At 36.4% G+C, this 22,240-nt stretch overlaps 1 protein-coding gene across 1 annotated transcript; it reads left to right on the plus strand.

Moving 5' to 3' along the window:
* Nucleotides 1-1,902: 1,902 nt before the first annotated feature.
* LOC141818918 (putative E3 ubiquitin-protein ligase ARI8) lies at nucleotides 1,903-21,011 on the plus strand. The gene is made up of 7 exons (XM_074706317.1): nucleotides 1,903-1,950; nucleotides 19,097-19,269; nucleotides 19,397-19,501; nucleotides 19,578-19,666; nucleotides 20,502-20,609; nucleotides 20,699-20,789; nucleotides 20,865-21,011. Exons 1-7 carry the CDS (start codon nucleotides 1,935-1,937, stop codon nucleotides 21,009-21,011), a joined length of 729 nt encoding a protein of 242 aa, XP_074562418.1. The 5' UTR covers nucleotides 1,903-1,934.
* Nucleotides 21,012-22,240: the final 1,229 nt, after the last annotated feature.

A 22,240-nucleotide genomic window follows, 5' to 3' on the forward strand; every position in this document is an offset into this window, starting at 1 on the left:
CCGTCACACGGTCGTGTCTGGGAGACACGGCCGTGTGCTAGCGCTTTTCTGTGGAATAGGCACGACCGTGTCTAGGAGGCATGACCATGGAACGGTGAAGCTTTGGAAAGGTGGCACGGCCGTGCCTGTGAGGCACGACCAGGAGCAGACGAGGCACGACCATGCGCTGGCTGTGAGCTGAAGCGAAGGCACGGCCGTGCCTGTTTGGCACGACCCCTGGCAGCTGCTCCTCTGTTGTGAAGATACGGCCGTGCCTGGTGGGCACGGCCAGGGGCTGGTTCTGCCTCTGGTGAAGCACGACCGTGCCCTTTGGGGCATGGTCCCATTAGGAGTGAGACATGGCCGTGCCTGGGAGGCACAACCCTATCTAGCCTTGTCTTCAATCGCTTCTCCGTTTAGCCTTTTCGCTCCATTTTCGTCTTGCAATACATGAAAATACAAGCAGATCTCCGAACTAGGAAAAGGAGAAAATTATGCCTAATGCACAGATAAAGGATGCAATGAACGTAACAAATATCGTGAAATACAGAAAGATTGGCGATTAAAGCATAAGAAACATATGTATACCCTACGCACATCAAGCATTAGTCGACTAGAAACTTCCCAACAGTCAACTAATGGGATTAGTCTACTATATAGTTGATTCACGAACAAAACCATTATGTTTACTGGCTCTATGGAACTAGTTGATTGTCCTAATCCACTGCTCTATCAATCAACTAAAATACGTATTCTAGTCGATTACAGTCACTTGAAATACACATTCTAGTTGATTGATAAATCATTAAATCTCGAAAGTCGAAACCATTTGGGGTATTGGGTTTCTCAGCTACCAATTGATTGGTCTCCAATACCAATTGATTCGTAACCCTGACTACAACCTTAGATCTTGTCTTTGCTCCTTGGCTATCTTCTGTTAGGCTAATCGGTCCCTCAAATGCGCATGAGTCCACAACTCCTCCACATGCAATCCTTCACTCCTTCACCTACGATGATCACCTCTATTGACTATCTTCCTCGCTGCCTTGATGCTTCTCGTTCTGCTATCTCTCAATCTGCCTCAAGCAACATTCTTCGATCTCTACGAACCTCAAGCCATCAAGCTCTAAACTAGCTTCGCCGGGTTAATGCTCTAGAGTTGCTCCATCACCACCTCTATGCTCTTCATTTTGTGGTCTCTCAAATGCCCCCATACCAATTTTCTCCAATCTTTTTAGACCTCCAAGCCATTAATCATGCTACCTTGGCCAAGCTAAGCCACGAGCTCTCCAAGCTCTATGTGTTTACTTGCAACCCTTGCATATTCAAAACACATATCAAATAAATAGGCAATTCCTAATTTAAACCTTTTGCCCAAACATTACATCGGACCACTTGGAGTACAATTGCACCAACATTAAGCAATTAATACCATAAGCAATCAGCTATATAATAATTAATTAATATTGCTTTAATTAATTAATTATCTTTCTAAAAACAGATAAAGGCCCCACTTTGATACATTAGAAGCCCCCTCTCACTTAGATAATATTTTTATAAACTTATTGGTGCTTTGGTAAGTCGCAATACTAATTATGTGCTTGGAAGATCAACTAGTCACGGTGGAAACAAAGGTGGCTCACAGGACTTTGAAACTTGAATGCCGAATTCGGATGGTATTATTGTGCAACTACTATCGTAAGCCAGGTCATACGAAGTTTGAGTGTAGAAAGGTTTAGTACAAAAATAAGCAAAAACACTTGGTCCATATTGCGTTCGCTAATGATGTCTCTGGTAAATCAATCCTTATCTCTGTAGATGAATTTGTCAAGTTTTCAAAATATCAAGAATCACTCAAGTCTTCATCTTCCTCTGCCATTGTTATTGTTGATTCAGGTAAACAAAACACATGTCTTCTTTTCTCATTCTCCAAATGGGTCATTGATTCTGATGCCATGGATCATATGACAGGTAATTCTAGTCTATTTTCTATTTTTCAGTCCAAAATTAATACTCCTATCGTTACTTTAGCTGATGAGTCTCCATCTTATATTTGTGGGTCTAACACTATCAATCCTACCCTTTTGCTTTATCTGTCCTCTGTCTTACATTTACTTAATGTATCCTTTAATTTATTCTTTGTCAGTCAACTAACTCGTAATATTAACTGTTGCATCTTATTTTTTTCTGACCATTGCTTATTTCATGATTCTTTTGATAGAGAAGATTATTTGTAAAGGACATGAATCTGGAGACCTCTACATTCTTGACACACCACTTCAAAATTCTTTTGCTTACTCGAGTGTCATTTCTCCTTTCGACGCTCATTGTGAGTTGGGGCATCCATCTCTCCCTTTGCTCATAAAGCTTTGTCTACAATATGGAAAGGTGTCTTCATTAGATTGTGAGTAGTGTTAGTTTGTTAAATATCACCGTCTTAGTTCGAGTACTAGAGTAAATAAACATGTTACTATTCCTTTTGAATTATTTCATTCTGATATTTGAGGTCCTTGTCTTATTTTGTCTAAACTCAATTTTAGGTATTTTGTTACTTTTGTGGATGATTAGTCTCGTGTAACTTGGTTATATTTAATGAAAAGTCATTTTAAGTTATTTTCTCTGTTTTGTGTTTTTGGTGCTGAGATTAAAACTCACTTCAATATGTCCATCCGTATTTTGCAAAGCGATAATGCCAAGAAATATATGTCCAGTTTATTTCAATCTTATATGAGTCAGAATGACATGCTTCATGAAACCTCTTATGTTGATATTCCATCCTAAAATGGTATTGCTGAACGTAAAAATAGACATCTTGAAATTGCATAGGCCTTTTTATTTTAAATGAATGTTCCCAAACCTTTTTGGGCTGATACAATTTTTACAGCATGTTTTGTCTAAAACTGCATGTCATTCTCTGTTTTTCATAGTGAGATCCCTTACAAAATTCTTTTTCTCAATAAGTCGTTTCCTATTAACCCTTGAATATTTGATAACACTTGTTTTATTCGGGATGTTCGTCTGTATGTTACTAAATTAGATCTTAAGTCTTTGAAGTGTATCTTCCTTGGTTATTCTCGTCTTTAAAAAGGTTATAGGTTTTATTGTCTCAGTATTAACATATATATTGTTTCAATTGATGTTACCTTTATGGAAGACACTTTATTTCCTGTCCTCACCTATTCTGACTCGTTAAAGGGAGGATGATGATTTGTTGGTGTATTTTATCACATCCTTCACACCCGTTTTGGAACCAACTCTTGTCAAGCCTCCTGTTATTGAAGTCTACTCCAGGTGTCAACCTTTTGATTCATGTCCTGCACGCACTACTTCGTCATCAAATCCAGTCCCAAGCGATCTTCTTATTGTATTACGCAAAGGTGACTGCCAATATACTTATTCTACTTCTTTTGTTTCTTATAACAACTTTGTTGGGTTTCTCAGTATACGTATTTTAAAACTTATGTTTCTCTAAACATGCAGTGGAAGCATAATAAATATTTTGTTACTATCTACGCATAACAACCACACAAAGATTCACACGCATGCAAACATAATCATAGATAGGATCATAAATAATTTATACCTTTTGGATGCCGCGAAGCGGAAATGACATCAAATAACAACCTTAAGCAATATTGCCTCTACTCGTATCCACGCCAAGATCTCCTCAAGGCGACTTCCTTAAGTCACGTGTCGTGTCTCCGTTTCGATACTAATCGAATGAGGGAGACATGATCTGAGAGAAGACCTACAATCCGATTTTGTAATCGACAGCTCGAAGCAACCCGACGATACGAATCGAATTGAACAGAGGTGATCACACCACCATTCGAAGGTCGAACGGTATGTTGTCAAGAAGGGGCAACGAATCTAATGGTGTGGTTGTTCCAGCAATAACAATTGCCGCGGAATAATAACTAAAGCGAAAGGAATAAGCGATAACTTTCGGTGGAGAAGTAGTTGTTTCTCCTCTTGTTCTTTGCTTCCATCGCCAGTGGTGAGCTTGGAAAGTCTCCTTTGGCCGGCGGCAACAAGAACCCACAAGAGGGTGGGCAGTGACTAGAAGAAGGAGGAGAGGGTTTGGCTTGGGTGGCAACAAGGAGGAAGAGGGGGCTGATTTAAAACCTAACAATTAGATTTTTAATCATCTAAATAACTCTTCATAAGAGATGTATTTATAGATCTCTAACAGATTTAGTTCACTAATAAAAAATCCGCATCCATTAACGCAAAGTCTAAACTGTTAGTCTTAAATTTCGTTCACAACCAAACTGGGTTAGTTCAAAACCAAACTACCTTTAATTAAAACCAAATTAATTTGGTTTATAATTAAACCAAAGAGACCCCACTTTATTTTTAAAAGACGTGACTCATCTGCCCATCCATTTCGATAAAATATCTTTCATATTTGCTCTTTGTTTAGTCCAACCAAACTTAGTTTCTCTTGATCTGAGAATTCAATTTTTAAACTTATTTTGTCTTTTGGAGAAACTCATAGTGCATGTGACTTTATAGATTTTCGATTTATGTTGGCCGTCTATAATTAACTATTAATTACGGATCGATCATGAGTGACACCTAATAATACATCATGATCCCCAATTAATCGAAAAATCATAGTTGATTCCAGAACCACTTCTGAATCCTTCAGCAGGTACAATTATTCATGCGTTTGTTCCTTTCACTTATCTTATACTTAGTTTAGGACATAGTCTAAGTGACATTCCCCACTAGGCTAACTACGCCACACCTAGTATAAGCAATAGTTTCTTGTCCTGCGAATTGAAGTTACTCAAAATATTTATCAAAGAGGACCATCTTCTTGACGTGTTTCTGTTTTTGGCCAAAGACTTACGAGAACAATCTTGATAAGTGATCATAAGGTATATGCCTCTTAATAAAAGAGTGGTGAATTCTTTATTGGTTACTCAATCACCTTCGGACATTTCGATTTATATTCAATCATCTTGGGTCTTTATCTCCATAGAGACGTTTGCTTAAGATGTCAAAGTATAAGTCTCCATGATTAAGATGACTTGAATACCTCAAGTCGAAGGAAATTTGCACTCGAGCTGCAATGAGATCTTTATAGACATTTATAGAACCACATGAAGTCTCATGATAAGGTTGCTGCCATGTGACCTAGAGGTCACGGGTTCAAATCCTGGAAACAGCCTCTTGCCAAAGGCAAGGTAAGGCTGCGTACAATGGATCCTTTCCCCGGACCCCGCATGGCGGGAGCTTCGTGCACCGGGCTGCCCTTTATGAAGTCTCATGATATATCACTTCCGATGAACTAGTTACTTTTAAGCAACATCCATATGTTAACTCTTAACATCCCAATATTTTTAGTCAGTTAGGATTGACTGTTTGGTAAAATCAAGGAATCTAATATATGCTAATTTCACAGAATCGATGATGTTCAGTCTCATCAATTCATCGATTAGGGAATGTTTCAATACGTACAAAATTAAATATATAGAGATATCCACTAATTGTGATCGCATTATAATTTCTCTCATGTTATGCATTATATTGTGGACCTCAATAATTGAGTTTAAGATCAAATCAAATACATAAAGAATATATATTCAAATAGTGATTTTATTTATCCAATAAATAGTATATTATCTAAGGTGATTGCCTTAGGACACCTCTCAAATATAGCACGCTTGTCGTATGTCTCTTGTTCTTTTATCATTTCATTTGACTCTCTCTCTATTTCTAAAATTGTCCGTGACGCCATATCTCATCCTGGTTGGAAAGATGCAATCATATAGAGGAGATGAATACTTTAGATGATAATGACGCTTGGGACTTGGTTGATTTACCTTTAGGGAAATAGATTATTAGATGTAAATGAGTATTCACAATTAAAGTCAATCCAAATGGGTCAATTGCTAAATTAAAAGCTATCTTGTTGCTAAGCATTATGCTCAGACCTATGGTGTAGATTATTTTGACACTTTTTCTCCAGTTGTAAGGTTGACATTTGTTCGATTGTTTATTTTAATGGTTGCTACTCATCATTAGCCTTTACATCAACATGATATTAAGAATGCTTTTCTTCATGATGATTTTCAAGAGATGTATATGGATCAACCCCTGATTTTGTTGCTTAGGGGTTAGGGTGAGTTTGCCGTCTTCGAAAATCTTTGTATGGTTTGAAACAGAGTTCTTGTGCTTGGTTTGGAAAATTTAGTCAGGTTATTACAAAATTTAGTATGATGAAAAGTAAGTCTGACCATTTTGTGTTCTACAAGCGGTCAAGAGTTGGTATCATTTTGTTAGTTGTGTATATGGATGATATTGTTATCACCGAAGTGATACTACATGAATCTCATCTCTTAAATTTTTCATTCATACTCAATTTAAAGACTTGGGGTGCTAAAGTATTTATTGGGAGTTGAAGCTATGCAGACTTGGCCTTATTACAAATGAAAACTTGAGTTGGGTTCCAAATAGCTCCTATAGGCCTTTCCAAAAATAGCTAAGAAATTTTGTCCCTATTTGAAACTATAGATGTTGGTAACCTATTATCTATCTTTGTAGAAAAAAACCTAGGTTGTCTATTATTCATTAGTGGCCATATTACATGGAAAAAAATGTGTCATATTCAAAAATTAGTCTACCATTATTAATATAGTGGTGGCTTTGATTAGTCCAGATTACCACTATTAAGATATGGTCGTGGCTTCGGTTAGTCTGAGGTAAACTTAAAACGAAGTTCCGAGGTTTGCCTAGTTGCGTTGACCATCTAACACATGACACTATGGTACAATCCGGATAATATCTTTTCATGATGAGGGCCAAGGGAGTCAATTTAGAACAATGAAAATGATCTTATTTTTACTAAAATGTTTGGCTAGGCCACTTGTTTTTATTTCCTAAGTAAGAAAGTGTCTAAGTAATGTCCTAAGAATGCATAATTTTGCATTGCTAAATAAGTAATCATTTTTCATCACAAAGTCAACCAAGTCATGATGGTTCCTTTCACACACATCTCGGAAGATCACACCGAAGTCATGACAAGAGGCATTCTCTTCTGGTGCTCAAATTCGTTGTGTGCAAAGAGGCTATTACACAACTTAGTTCATTAGCAGGTTTATTATCCACACCAAATTGATATTTAAAGAGAAGGGTACATTCTTGAAGGAATTCAATCCACCTAGTATATTTGGCACTTAGGTTCCTTTGGGATTTAGTGAAATTTATAATTGGAATATAAGGTGAATATATTAGGAACAGGTAGTTATGACAATGTCTAAGTGTACGATAGCGCAAAACTTGTTATCATTGGTTGAATAACATTTTTGAGTTTTATTAAGTTTTTGACCAAAAATACAATTGGATATTGTTCCTCCTACTTTTCTAGTCAGGAAACCTCAAAAGGTTTATAGAGATTGGGATGTCTAAGAACAAGGACCTAAGTCATCCCTTCCTTTCTTCCTAAAGACTACCAATGGGATCTAATGCCTTCTTAAGATACGTTTTTATAAGAGCTATAGGCGTGCTAAAATCTTGGATGAAGCATTTATGAAAAATCATAAAGCTGTGAAAACTTCGAGCCTCTTGAAGGGTATGGAGTTCAGGCCAATCCTTGATTTTCCTAATTTTCTATGGGTTTATCAAATTCCTTCTGCAAAAACAATAAATCCAAGGAAGAGAATCTGAGAATCTAAGGAGCACTTCTTCATATTATCAAATAAATTTTTAATCTGAAGTGTCTTTAGGACAAGGTGAATGTGTTTTAGGTGAGTATCATGTGTTTCCCGGTAGATTAGGAGATTGTTAAAAGTAAACTATGAAGAATTTTCGTATAAATGGATCTACAATTTGGTTCATGGTCATAAAAATAGTATAAGTATTTAAAGTCCGTAGAGCATTACTAACCACTTAAATAGTTCATCATGTGTCTTTAGCACAGATTTTCATTCGCCATCCATTCTAACCAAAATTTGGTGATACCCACTGCACAAATCAATTTTGGAGAACCATCAAGCTTTTTCTATCAAGTTAAATATTTGTTAAGTCTATGTATTTGAAGCCTATACTTAAAAACATTGACTTTGTTAATGACGTTACTGTCAACACATATTCTCCTAGAGTCACCCTTTTTAGGTGTCAATATGGCTAGGATGACAGACTTTTATTTTCTCCCTTTTAAAACTTTTTTATAAGAGAATTTGATTTGCCTATTTAATTTACCACGTTTTAAGGTTTGTGTAGTAGTGCAGGAGATTCAGGTATTGTGACTCTAAGACCAAGTCTATGATGTGTTGAATCATATGCATAAGTGTGAGTTCATTAGGTGGCTTTTTGGGAGTTATGCCTTGTAACTCTTTCAGTATATTTTAGAGGGTTGATCACGAGATTGTTGTTTTCTAAGGCTATTATCACCCTAACTCTACCTTTTGTCTCAAGTTGGACTGACTAAGATGAGGAAGGAGTCAAGGATTAAAATCTCGTGTTGAGCCGGTCGAAACCGGCACGAGCCGGCACCAGCCCAGCCGCCGGAGTAGTCATTCGACCCCGACGACCGCGTCGGAGTGGTCGCGCAACCCCGGTGGCGGCTCTGGACTGGTCGCGAGAACCCATGGCCGCCGCACCCGGAGGGATCGCGCGACCCCTCCAGCGCGGCTGAGGGGTCGCGCGACCAAGGCGGCCTCGCTAGAGGGGGCGCGCGACCCCTCCGGCGCGACCGCGGAGTCGTGCGATCACGCGACCTCGCATGCCGAGATTGCGCGCGTCGGGGGAGGGGAGAAAAGTTTGGGTTTTTTTAATTAAAACGCTAATAATTAATTTAATTAAATTCTAATAAAATTATCTAATTAATTATATATTTTATTTAAATTTTAATAATTTTTTATTTATTTTTTCATCAACTCCTAACCTAAATAAATAATCAACCGTAACCTAAATAAATAATCAAATATATTTTTTAAAATTCTAATATATATAAATTTATTTAAAATTCTAATAAAATTTTATATATTCCTAAAACCTTCCATGCCGCAGTGCTACGACGGCCTTCACGGGCTATTATAGCCACAATTTTTTTAAAATTTGTTTGATTTAGTTAATTTTTTATCTTTTTAAATATATATATATATATTTAAAAATAAACTATTATTAATAGTTATAAAATATTAAAAATTATTTAAAAATGTTAAATAATTTTAAAAATTAATAAATATTTTATAAAATAATTTAATTTTTAAAAATAATTTTAAAATTAAATATAAATTTAAAATAATCTAAACTTTTAAAGAAAATATAATTCTTAAACATTTCAAATAAATTTTTTAAAAATAAAAATTTACAAATACATTCAAAAAAATAATTTAAAATTTTTAAATAATTTTATAATTATTTTTAACCTTTCAAATGATTTTATAATTTTAAATTTAAATTTAAATTTTAAGAGAAAACATATTTGAAGGTAACACAGCAAAGTCCTAGTTGAGGTTAGGCAAAGGAAGACCTGATTTGAAGGATTGGGTAAGGAAGTTCTGGTCAGGGGGATTGGGCAAAGAAGTCCTGATCAGGAGGACTGAGTAGGAAGTCTTGGTAAATCAAAGCTTTAGGCGGGAAAATCTAGGCGAGTTTGGAGGATTGGACGTCTAGCAGTGGAAGTCCTGGGGGCCGAAGATCAAGGCTGAGCAAAAGTCCAGTGAGTTTGGAGGACCGGATTGGCAAAAGGTAAACTTTCCCGAGTGGAGTGAGTGAGGATGCGTTCTTGAGAAGGGGAACAGTATGCGTCGGTCTGACCTAGGATTTATTGGTAACTTAAAGTCAAGACCAGACAGTTTATCGAAACTGTCAATTCTTGCTTATATTTTTGTTCCGGACTAACTTGTGATGCAGGAAAGGAGGGACTAAAACTTTGAGTTTTAGACGTCCTTATCTGGATCTAGGCGATCGGACGGCCTAAGTGCTTGGAAGGGATCCAATTGCTTGGACATCAGTTGATCGGGCCAGCGAGACAGATGAGGTGGCAGAGTCTTAGTGGTCGGGACACTTCAACCTCCAGGCGCTTGGAAAAGTTCCAGACGCCCGAATCGGGATAAGGCGTTGGAGTCAAAGTTGATCCGATAACCTCTACGTCAGCATTTAGGTGCCCGGAAGGGATATAGGCGTTTGGAAGATGCCGAGTCAGTGTCGGAAGCGAATTGACGGGGTGACGTGGAGGCGCTCGAAAGGACTTATAGGCGCTCGAATCGACCTTTATAAGTAGCTGCGAGGGGAAGCCCTAAACATCAATTCATACGCTACTATGATGACTACTTGTACGCGAATAGTCAATCCAGTACGTCGTCGTAACGTCGAGGAGCTGTATCGACTTCTGCACTACAATTCTATTTTTGTAGTTGGTAATCTTTCCATTTTCCCTTGTGTACTTAACCTTTTAGAATGGTAAAGGTTTATCGTTTCCAATCCATTTTTGTAAAGCGAAAACTCCTCATAAGAGGGGAGTTTTATAGTGGATTGCCCGTCGGAAACGATCAAGGATCGTGGGCCTTAAAGTAATAGCTTGTGGCTGTGAACTACGTAAATAAAAGTGTATCATTCTCTTATTTCCACTGTACTTATTATTTTCGCACTCTGATTTACGCAAGATTTTCCGGACGAGTGAAAAAACGACAAACCGCTATTTACCCCCTCTAGCACTCTAACTCGATCCTACAATTGGAATCAGAGCAAGAGGTACTCGAATTTAGTGCAACAACTAATTGAGCTAATTTATTTTTTCGCTGTATTTTTTCAGTTTTTTATTTTTTCTTACACTGCTAATTTAAGATCAAGTCTTGGTATATTTTTTCTTTGTCTATTTTTGTACAAGTTAAATAACTCATCAAGAAGGCTACAATATTGTCAGACCCCCGCTATTTTCCGGAGAAGATTTCATCTACTGAACGGGGAGGATGGAGTATCATCTCAAGACACATGTGGAGAAGTGGATTGTGATCCAGACTGGGTTCACACTACCAATAGACGATGACGACATCTCACAGCCTTGCGAGAAGTGGGGCGCCGCTACAAAGCAAAGATCGAGACTGATGCTCAGGTGACCCAGACACTCCAATGCGATCTCGCAAAAGAAGAGCTCAATTGGGTTAGTCCCTTTATAAGTGCTAAAGATTTATGGGATAAGCTCATTGAGTCGCATGAGGGAACCTCAGACACAAAAGTAAGTACGACCTTCTCCTGAACAAACTCTACAACATTAAAATGTTGGAAGGTGAATCCACGAATGGGCTACACGCACAGATTCAGGACTTACTCAATGAACTCCACGCCATAGAGCAACCCGTAGAGAATCGAGATATAATCAGGCACACGTTGAAAGCGTTCCCTAGGAACACCTTACGGGCATCAATGGTTGATGCATATAAGGTCTCCAATGACCTTTCTAAGATTAAATTAGATAAATTGTTTTCTGAGTTTGAACTGCACGAATAACTTAACGCCAATCCAGTTGAGAAAGGAATTGTTCTTTTTGTAGGACAAACCAAGGACTGGAAGACAAGACGACGGATCCGAACACTCATCAAGTTCTGAAAGAAACGATGAGGTTGCTATCGACTAGTTAACCTATCTCAGAAGATGTTCAAGAAGAGATGTGGAATCAGAAAATCTGAGATGAAGAAGGTGATCCAGAAAGCTAGATCCAACAAAACCCCAAATAACAAGGCTAAAGTCACCTATTATGGCTATAACGAAAAAGGGCATTTCAAGGCCGAATGCCCTAATCAAAAGGAGCGCAAAATTAAGAAGAAGACATTAAAGATCACCTGGGATGAGTCCTCAAAGACTCAGAGGAGGAAGTAAAAATGATCTTCCTAACTCTCCCAGCAAGAGAGGAAATTGATGAGACTGTGACTGAACCAGACACAGAATTAGAAGCTGAGTCGGAATCAAGTCATGGATTCGTAACAATGTAAGTAATATTTTAATAGAAAATTGTATGTTATAATATACTGTTTGTCTAAGAAATTGACAAAGTTCAGTGTCCAGGTTAACACTCCAAAAGGAGGTAATACTCAAGGAAAAAATTAACCTCAATTTGTTAACTGAAAAGGTTCAGGCTGGAGTTTCAACTCAAGTTCAACTTGAGGAAGAAAATTCTAGATTCAAAATTCAAGTTGACGATCTGAAAAGATTATTGAAAAAGTTTACTTTAGCCTCCAAGTATCTTAATATAATGCTTCGAACTCAAAGGGCTGTGTATAATCGATATGAACTTAGACACAAAGTCAGACATAGATCTTATTTGTCTCTAGTAAATCGAACCAAGAAATCCCGAGTCCAAGTATATGTTCTTAAGTCCAGCTTGATTAATCAAGTAAGACTGAATCAATACTGGGTTCCCAAGGATCAGATACACTATCTGATCAAACTCAACAGGGGTCATGATTCAGGGGATTCAAAACTATTCTAGTTAGATAAGACTTGTTTGATTTCATTTTTTTGTCTTTCTCTTCTTATTTTTGAACTTAGATTAAATCTAGGTTAGTTAAGGGCATAAACTTGATTAATACTTGCTCAACCTAGTATCTGAGTGGGGTGAAATGATAGTACGCTAGGGAAACTCAGTTTAGGTAGTCAAGTGGGATAAGGAGTACCCTATTTGGTTTATCTAACTAAGTGGAATTAACTGAAGCTATCTCACTAAACCCAAGACTAGTTATACCAAAGTTCTTTTCCTAGATTAATTAAGTGTATAATTTTTTGAATTAATTTTGTCTTATAAGGTAGTCGTTGTTCTGATATCCAAAAAGGTCCTGTACCTCGCCATTATCTCGAAGTTAAATCTTCAAATATATACTTAATTAGTCAACGGTTAAATTTGAATCAAACTTTTAATTACGTTTTAGAAAATCACATTTCAATTAATTAAGATAAAAATTGAAAAATCATTTCACAAAATTCATAGAATAACTGTTTGATAATCTAGAATACTTAAAATTTAATTTAATTAATTAATACTTAAAATTTTAACTTAATTAATTAATACTTAAGATTTAACTTAATCTGTTAACCCTTAACTTAATTAATTAAACCTTAAAATTAAACTTAATTAATTAATCCTTAAAATTAAGCTTAATTTAGTAATTCTTAAAATTTAAAAATTAATTTTAACTTTAACTAAATTAATTTTAACCTTAACTAAATTAAGTTTTACCTTAACTAATTAATTCTAAACTTAACTAAATTAATTCTAAACTTAAACTAAATTAATTTGAACTTAAACAAAATTAATTAAAACTTAACTAATTAATTAAACCTTAATTAATTAATGAAAAACTTAGAAACCTTAATAACCCAACTTGTAAGCCCGACCCAATGAAATTCGGGCGCCCGGATATAAATCCAAGTGCCCCAAACTTTCCTGAATACCGTCCACAATTTCGGGCAGATGCCCTCGATTTTAGGAATCTATGTGCTTGGAAAAAATCCAGGCGTCCCGATTAAAATCCAGACACCCGAATCATCTCTATATAGGAAACCAAACCCTAGTCAAGCTTTTTAGGTCATCAAATCTCTAGTTCTTGATCCGATACGCCTAGGTAAGCCTCTAAACGATCCCTAAGTTCATGTAAGTCATTTTCTTTAGTTAAATCCTTAATTTATGTATTAAGATTAAGAGGAAGATCACTGAGGCTGGGACTTTTAGTACCCAGCACAGATCTTCTATTTCTCTCCGAGGAGCATAAGATTAGATTTGCACTATTGTCATTTGTACCCTTGCATTCTATATATTTATATAGGATATTTTTCTTACATTCATGTATACCTTCCATGGAGGTCGTAGAACATTATGACCTAGAGAGACTAGTTTATTGTACTAGCTCAGTTAACACAGGTATGTGTGTTGAGCTGTACAATAATCTAATTCAGATCGACAATCTGATCTACTCCACCCGAATTGGAGGTAGAGATTTGATCCTATCTCCTACTGTTATTAGAGAGCACTTATGACTTAGATATTTATCATGTCCATTTTTATGCTACCCCTCTAGGGATGAACCTTTTGGTGATCCCTACTCACACATTACATTAGATGTCATGCATTCATACTTTTTTGGAGAGGAGCGGATCCCTATAGTGACTCAGTTTCCATCAGTCAGACTTAGAGCATAGGACTATATTCTATACAGAGCTCTAGTGACTTGTATTCTACCCCTGACTACCATGGATGCCGTGATGATGCAACCATCCTATACATTTCTTTTATATGTACTACATTATAGATTAGACATAAATATTAGTTTGTATATTTCTCATACCATCATTTTTCCATCTAACATCACTACTAGCAGGAGGGTTCATATACCTTACTGCCACATTGTGACCTCACTCTTATTATCCCTTAGGTTTGACATTATCTCAAGTGAGGTCAAACCAGCTAGAGAGTTTGACATGTTAGGCATTAGAAACTTCTCCTTAGCTGGGGTCCATATAGATGAGGATGAGATTTTGTCTCGGAGATGGGGGGAATTAGCCTAAGCTCGAGTAGGCCACCGAGGACGACATCGACTTAGCAGATCTGCTTAAGATTCCTTCAACTCTATCTCTTATCACTCTAGAGCAGAGAGTGATCAGACTCGATGAGTCAGTCATCAGTCTGCACGAGTGAGTCACCAGTCTGTACGAGTCAGTTGTATGGCTAGCCATTACAAGAGTCAGGAGGAGCAGAATAGGGCTAGACATGCTGAGATGATGGACATGCTCAGATATGGGCCATCTACCTCCACCTCCACCTCCACCTCCCCAGTGACCCCACTAGTTCTAGTTTTTTCATTATTGAGTTGCATTTTTTACATAAGTACTATGTTGACTTTGACTCATTTCTTATTTAGTGCAGTGACTTATCTTTTTTATTTCATTTTATTGTATTTTTTTCTAAATTAGGAATGTGCTTGATAGACTAAAGATCAAAATTTTAAATTATTTTTCTGTCTCAATTTTTTTTAAAAAATACATGATTTCTACTATTATTTATATTTTCAAAAAATTTTTCAAATTGCTTTCTTGTCATTTTTTTTTAAAATTTAATTTCAGAAAGGTATTTTTAATTTTTTTTTCAAAATTAAAGGGAAATTTGGACTTAGCCTAGGCACTCCCAGTAGAGATCATGCACCTATAGAATTAGGCTAACCGCATCTCATAAAGCACACTAGATATAACTTGCTTGTATATTGTGAAACCTATAACGGTGTGAGATGCATAAGGTAAAAATTTGAGTTTTTGATGTTTATGTCTGTGTATCAAAATAAATCCGGGCTAAAAACAAGTACAAACATGGATCAGGTTAAGTGTTCCTGCGTAGTAAAAGACTAGCTGGAATGATACATTTAAACTTGACTAACCTAGTTAAAACTGCTATCTTTTGATAGTTAGTCAATACCAATAAGTTACATGTGACTAAAAGAATTTTTTGTCTAAGTATTTTTATATATAGCGTATAAATGACATGCTTGAACTCAAACTCATCTTTTAGTATACATATAAAATAATTTTTTTTGTCTATATATTTTTATATATAGTATATAAATTGAATGTCTTGTTTGTCAAATCTTTTTCAAAACCCTAAGAAATTTCAAAAAACCCCTTAAGTTTTTATGTATTTTTTTTATTATGTCAAAGGGGAGAGAAAGTTTAAGTTAAAATTAAAGTTCAAGTTTGTTCAAGTTAAAATGAAAGTTCAAGTTTTTAAAAAGTTTTCAAAATGTTTTAAATTGCAAAAAGTTCAAAGTAAAGTTTTCTAAAGTTTCAAAATATTTTTGAAAAGTGACTTTTTTCCGAAATAGACTTGGAAAATATTTAAATCTTAATCTTTTTCAAAGAAAAGCAAAATTTTACAAAATATTTTTGAAAATATTGTCAAAAATCTTAAATATAATTTGGATGGTTCTTAGATCAATTGCAAAGTAAAAAAGAACCATGTCAAGTTTAGGAGAGAGAAAAATTCTGTTTTAAATTTTTTTTCTAAGTATACCTTAATTTCAGAGGAGAATCTTGAGTTACGAGAGAGTTATATTTTTGATTTGGAATTTAATGTGAAATTATTTTTGTTAAAGTAATTTATACTTAACTTGGAATCTAGGATGCCAAAATCAATAAGGGGCGATTGTTGGTGCAGAGAGGACTAGATGATTGAACTTGAGTTTTGATAATGGTAAAGGGTCCAAGTTAAGTATGTGAAGTGGACTAATGAGCTGAACTAAGCGTGCAGGTAGCATAGGGAAGCCCTAGTTGAGGCTAGGCTAAGGAAGACCTGGTTTGGAGGACTGGATAAGGAAGACCTAGTTTGATGGACTGGTTAAGGAAGACCTAGTCAGGGGGATTGAGCAAGAAAGTCCTAGTCAAGAGTATTGGGTAGGAAATCTTGGCAGATCAGGGCATCAAGCGGGAAAGTCTAAGCGAGTTTGGAGGATCGGACGTCTAACAGTGGAAGTCTTGGAGGTCGAGGATCAATGCTGAGCAAAAGTTCAACGGGTCTGGAGGACCGGGTTGGCAAAATGTAAACTCTCCCAAGTGGAGTGGGTTAGGACGCGTTTTTGAGAAAGGGAACAGTAGATGTCGGTCTGACTTAGGGTTTCACTGGAAACTTAAAGTCAAGACCAGACAGTTTGTTAAAACTATCAATTCCTGCTTATGTTTTCGTTCTAGACTAATTTGTGATGTAGGAAAGGAGAGACTAGAACTTTGAGTTCTGGGTGTCCTTATTTGGATCCAAGCGACCGGACAGTCCAGGCGCTTGGACGTTAGCCGATCGGGCCAGCGAAGTGGATGAGGTGGTAGTCTCAGTGGTTGGGACATCTCAGCCTCCAAGCGCTTGGAAAGGTTCCAGACACCCGAATCGGGATAAGGTGTTGCAGAGTCAAAGTTGATTCGACAACCTCCACGTCAGTATCCAAGTGCCCGGAAGGGATACAGGCGTCCAGAAGATGCTGAGTCAACGTTAGAAGCGGATTGACGGGATGACATGGAGGCGCCCGAATCGCCTTTTATAAGCAACTGCAAGGGGAAACCCTAAACATTAATTCACGCTACTACGACGACTTCCTATGCGCGAACAACCAATCCAGTACGTCGTCGTAACGCCAAGGAGCTGCACCAACTTCGGCACTACAACTCTATTTTTATAGTCGGTAATTTTTCCATTTTCGTTTGTGTACTTAACCTCTTAGGATGTTAAAGGTTTATTGTTTCTAACCCATTTTTATAAAGCGAAAATTCCTTCTTGTAAAAGGGGAGTTTTATAGTGGATTGTCCGTCAGAAACGATCAAAGATCGTGGATTTTGGAGTAGCAACCTGTTGTTGTGAACCAAGTAAATAAAAGTGTATCCTTCTCTTATTTTTGATGCACTTATTATTTTCGCACTTTGATTTACGTAAGATTTTCCGAACGAGTGAAAAAGCGACGAAGTACTATTTACCTCCCCTTTAGCACTTTTACTCGATCCTACAGTTGGAAGATGTTGGTGTCAGGGGTCGAGAGGAGGTTGGAAGGTTGAGCAACGGCAGGGTCACACAAATGTGCAACAATTTTATGTGTGGGAGCACGAGTGCTGAAGGCATTGGTTGCGGCGTTGGGAGCACGAGTGTTGAAGGCATTGGTTGCGGCGTTGTGGCGTGGATGTGGCTAAGATGTTGGCTGTGATGTTGGCTGTTCAGAGGGAACAACAATGTGGGTGGGTGCAATGGTGCAACGGCGAAGAGTAGAACAAGGTTGAATGGGTGTGTGGTGCATCTTGAGGATTTAGAATGACTGAGACGGGGTTAGCTTCAAATGTTGTGCACAAGAAGCTTCAAGCGCCATGCACAGGAAGCTAGGATGTAGTGCCAACATGGTGTTGAGTCATGAACGGGTGGCATGGTGAGTAGCAGGGTGTCGGGCATTGGATTGGTCCTTGGTTGTGAGTGCTGCATGGGATGAGGGTGGAAGGGTCAAAGGGAATGGGATTCGGCATGCGAATGAAAACTCGAGGAAAAAATAACACCGGAGACCAAATCAATAGTTTAGGTCTAATATTAATTAATGTAGCACCAACTAATTGTGATGCCAAAAACTCATGGAATAGGTTTCGGGACACGAACAAAAAACTCACGGGAGAATCACACTGGAGACCAAACCAGGATTTTAGCTTTAATATCAATTGATGCAGCACAAACTAATCATGATGCCAAACCACTTTGAACTCACAACTTACAAAGAGAAAAATATTGTTAAGCTCGATCCTCTTTTATAGGCTCAAAGTAAGACCTGTTCTACAGAAAAATAACTTGATTGTCTTAAAATTTCTAGCAACTCCCAAATAACTATAAGAAACCTTTGATTTAAAAATAATAGAAATAAAATAAAATCACTATGTCAAGTTTCTGACGACCATATCTATCCTCTACCTCATCTCCATCACACAAGATCTACTGAAGACTAGGTTAACCTCCACGACCTGCCCTCTTCATCTACAACCTAATTGTCCTCCATCTCCTTTCCTCTATTGTTGCAGGTGTTCAAAGGCTTCTTTCTCTCTTCCCAGTTTTGATTGTGAGCAATTTTGTAATAAGTTGGTTGGTTCTTCAATTCTTGACCGATTTCATCTTTAATCTATCACTTTCCACCAGTTTCAATTGTGTGTTTTGTTTTCTTTTTTTAAGAAAGTGTTTTCTTTGCTCAATCTCATGATTTTGAAATGATGTCCAAAGAAATTAATCCCGATTTTCATCCAACTTGGCTGATTTGGATCAGGATCGGCTTAGTTTTCCAACTATACTTTTCTGACGTTACTATTCTGGATACTAATCATATACAATTGGTACAAGTGTAATCTTTCAATTTAGTAATTCATTGCTAACTTGGCAGCATTGAGGATATGATGGTGTACCACAATTCCAGTAGAACTCATCTGAGTCCTGACCTTAGAAGTGATGCTCTAGCTAGCTTTATACTTTATCAACATGATAAAATCGCTAAAAGAAAGAACTATTGCAGATTCTACATTATTGCCAACTTTTGTTTAAATGATTTTAAAAGTTTTCTTTTCCTGTACGAAAAGTCATTTATCTCTTCTTCACAGTTTGATTTCATGATTTTTTCTAATTCAGGTTATGTTGGCACATCAATAAGCGATGGCCCTGGATGCTTAATGCTGAGGTGTCCAGATCCATCATGTGGTGCTTCTGTTGGTCAAGACCTGATTGATCTTTTGGCTAGTCATGAAGATAAAGAGAAGTATTCTCGCTATCTTCTTAGATCTTATATTGAAGATAATAGAAAGGTAAAGTTTCAGAAACAATATACGTCAAGATATTGTTGACTTAGTTTTTGATTTGTATGAGGATGAAAATATGATGAAAAAATTATTTATGGTTGATCTTGCATTTTCATAATTTTCCCCCATGCAGACAAAATGGTGCCCTGCTCCTGGTTGTGAATTTGCAGTTGAGTATGTAATTGGCAGTGGAATCTATGATATTTGCTGCAATTGCTCATATGGCTTCTGTTGGAATGTAAGTGTTCCAAATACTTATGATTACTCTTTATCTTTGCATTAACATTTGGGGTTGCTGAAATGAAAAAACACAGTGCACTGAGGAGGCTCATCGGCCAGTTGATTGTGATACAGTGGCAAAATGGATACTGAAAAACAGTGCTGAATCTGAGAATATGAACTGGTAGTTATGAGGAACAATTTATTTTTCTCTTCTTTGTACTGCTTCTCCCCTTATGTTTCTAGTAGCTGCAGTTGATTGGTGAACTTGTATCATCTCCTTATAAATAGTAAAATTCTACATATATCTACTAATGTATATCCGGCATTTATACTTCTTATAAATACCAAAAGAATCCAACATTTATATATTAAGATGTGTGTGTTTTTTCTTTTAAAAAACTAAAGTAAATATTCTTTTCAGGTTCATAAGGAAAGGATACAATTCTAAGACCATCGACGTTGTAACTTAACTAATATATAGGCAAAAGATGCACAAGCAACTTGAATCCATTATATTTAATTTACAGGACGAGATATAATAGATATCAATGTTAAATAGTTTGATATATTGAGTGTAGAGTAGTTTTGATGTTTAACCAATGGAAACACTTTGACTTTGTATATTGGATACAGAGAACATTAGGACGATATATGACTTAAAAATGTTAATCCTATGCCTTTCATTTCTTTTATTTCATAGGAGGCAATCTTGGCAATAACTTTCAAACTCCTTATCCAAGCAACTTGGCACTTTTCTATTTCCTCTTTTTTTTTGAAAGAATTATTTATTCAAGTTCTGCAGTGACTCTTTTTTGGAGCATTGTAACATTATCTTTGACAATTGATGCTATAGTTGTGCATTGAATAATATCTTTAGTCTCTCTCTCATTGAATATATATATATATGCTTAAAATAAGTTCTTTCGGGTGCTAATAATGTGTTAATTTTTCTTTAATTAAATATTTTATGGTATTTGTTGATTAAATTGCCATGTAATTGTTGTTTCCATTTCCAGGATATTGGCAAATTCAAAACCCTGTCCTAAGTGCAAACGTCCAATTGAGAAAAATCAAGGATGCATGCATATTACATGCACACCTCCTTGTAAATTCGAGTTTTGCTGGTAAAATCTTCTATATTCACAAACTTAATATGCTCCCAATTTGATTGTTCTACTTGTCGATTTCTTTTGCATAATAAATGTCCTTGTAGGCTATGTCTTGGTCCATGGTCAGAACATGGGGAAAGGACTGGTGGCTTTTATGCCTGTAATCGCTATGAAGCTGCAAAGCAGGAAGGAGCGGTATAGGTTTACTTGCTTTATCACTTTGAGATAGCTTTCACAATCTTGACAATCTGGATTTCCTTCTTTTTTTAGTATGATGAATCAGAAAGAAGAAGAGAAATGGCTAAAAATTCTCTGGAAAGATATACTCATTACTATGAACGATGGGCAACTAATCAGTCAGTATGTGACCTTTCAACGCTTCATTCCTTTTCATTACTTAAACTCTTCTATTTTTGAAATATCAGTGGTTTGGACATTTGATTTACTTAGAAACTATCGATTGCTGACACTGATAAATACTTGAGATAGTGCCTCGCATATTTCCTTGTTAAAATACCTTGAATTTTTAAATTCAGGTCTTAGTCAAATAGAAATGATTGTGATAGCACTTCTTTCTACACTATGCTATTCTGGAAACTTAAAGACTTGATCATATGGATAAGTAAGATACACAATCCTAGCAAGAAAAGGAGGGAAACAGGTAATTTAAAGTGGGCAAACAAATATAATTTTGTGGGAAAATTGTATTTTGGAGGGGGAGTGTTTATATCTTTTGAGACCATCAAACCTGATTTCATAGATAAATACAGAACTTTTGTGAGTAGTTAATTTGGGTTAACTACTTTTGATGAAGTCATAAAGGGGGAGTGTTTATTTCTTTTGATGAAGTCATAAAGGGTGGAGTTCTATATCAATAGAGTTTCACACTTCCATTTTGGGTTAAAAAGATAAACTTCTAATTTGTGTTTACACTAAAAAGAAATGGGAACAGAAGACGACGAGTAACACTAATAATTTTTATTTAGACGAGGATTCTCCCTTACCATGACATGAGTTTGTTGATCATGGTGATTAGATGAAATGCTAAAAAGAGAGGTGGGAAGAGGAGATGCACCAATGGAACCTCAACAAAGAGGAGTGATAATGAGATGTATCCAATCCGACACTTATACTCTAGTTTTAATCATGTTTTGAAGTGCCAAGTTGTACCGCTTGAAATGGACGGTTTTTATCGTTCTGGCACGGGACTAACACTGGTATCCTACTGACATAACATAAATGATGAAGACTTACTTGAAAGCAGTGTTGAAGGCTATTGGTGAGGATGATCAACGAGAGATCAGAAGCGGCGGCGATGCGGCGACCACTTTAGATAGGTATGATAATATTTGTATATTTTAAGGAGAGGGGAGATGTTAGTTGTCGACGACAAAATCATGATCGTCTACAAGTAACGGTGGAAGTGCGAGGATGGAGTCGGCGGAATTGCAAGTAAGAGAAAGGAAAAGAAGAATAGAGTTTTACTAAAAATTTAATATAATAATTTTAATTAAAACCATTATATTAAAATAAAATATAAATTAATCAATTTTATATATCTACTATATCAGAGTTATATAAAAGAATTATATTAGTTAATATATATATATATATATATATTTATTATATGTTATTTAAATTATATA

This window comes from Curcuma longa, unplaced genomic scaffold, assembly GCF_044706935.1.
Source record: "Curcuma longa cultivar G26 ecotype Majalengka, Jawa Barat unplaced genomic scaffold, ITB_CL_G26_1.1 contig_26628, whole genome shotgun sequence".
Classification (NCBI taxonomy): domain Eukaryota; kingdom Viridiplantae; phylum Streptophyta; class Magnoliopsida; order Zingiberales; family Zingiberaceae; genus Curcuma; species Curcuma longa.

What these genes read in the sequence shown, in the direction of transcription:
- LOC141818918 (XM_074706317.1), top strand. An exon ending in CATATGGCTTCTGTTGGAAT is followed by an intron (nt 19,502 to 19,577) that starts GTAAGTGTTCCA and finishes GAAAAAACACAG; the next exon opens with TGCACTGAGGAGGCTCATCG. An exon ending in GAATCTGAGAATATGAACTG is followed by an intron (nt 19,667 to 20,501) that starts GTAGTTATGAGG and finishes TTCCATTTCCAG; the next exon opens with GATATTGGCAAATTCAAAAC.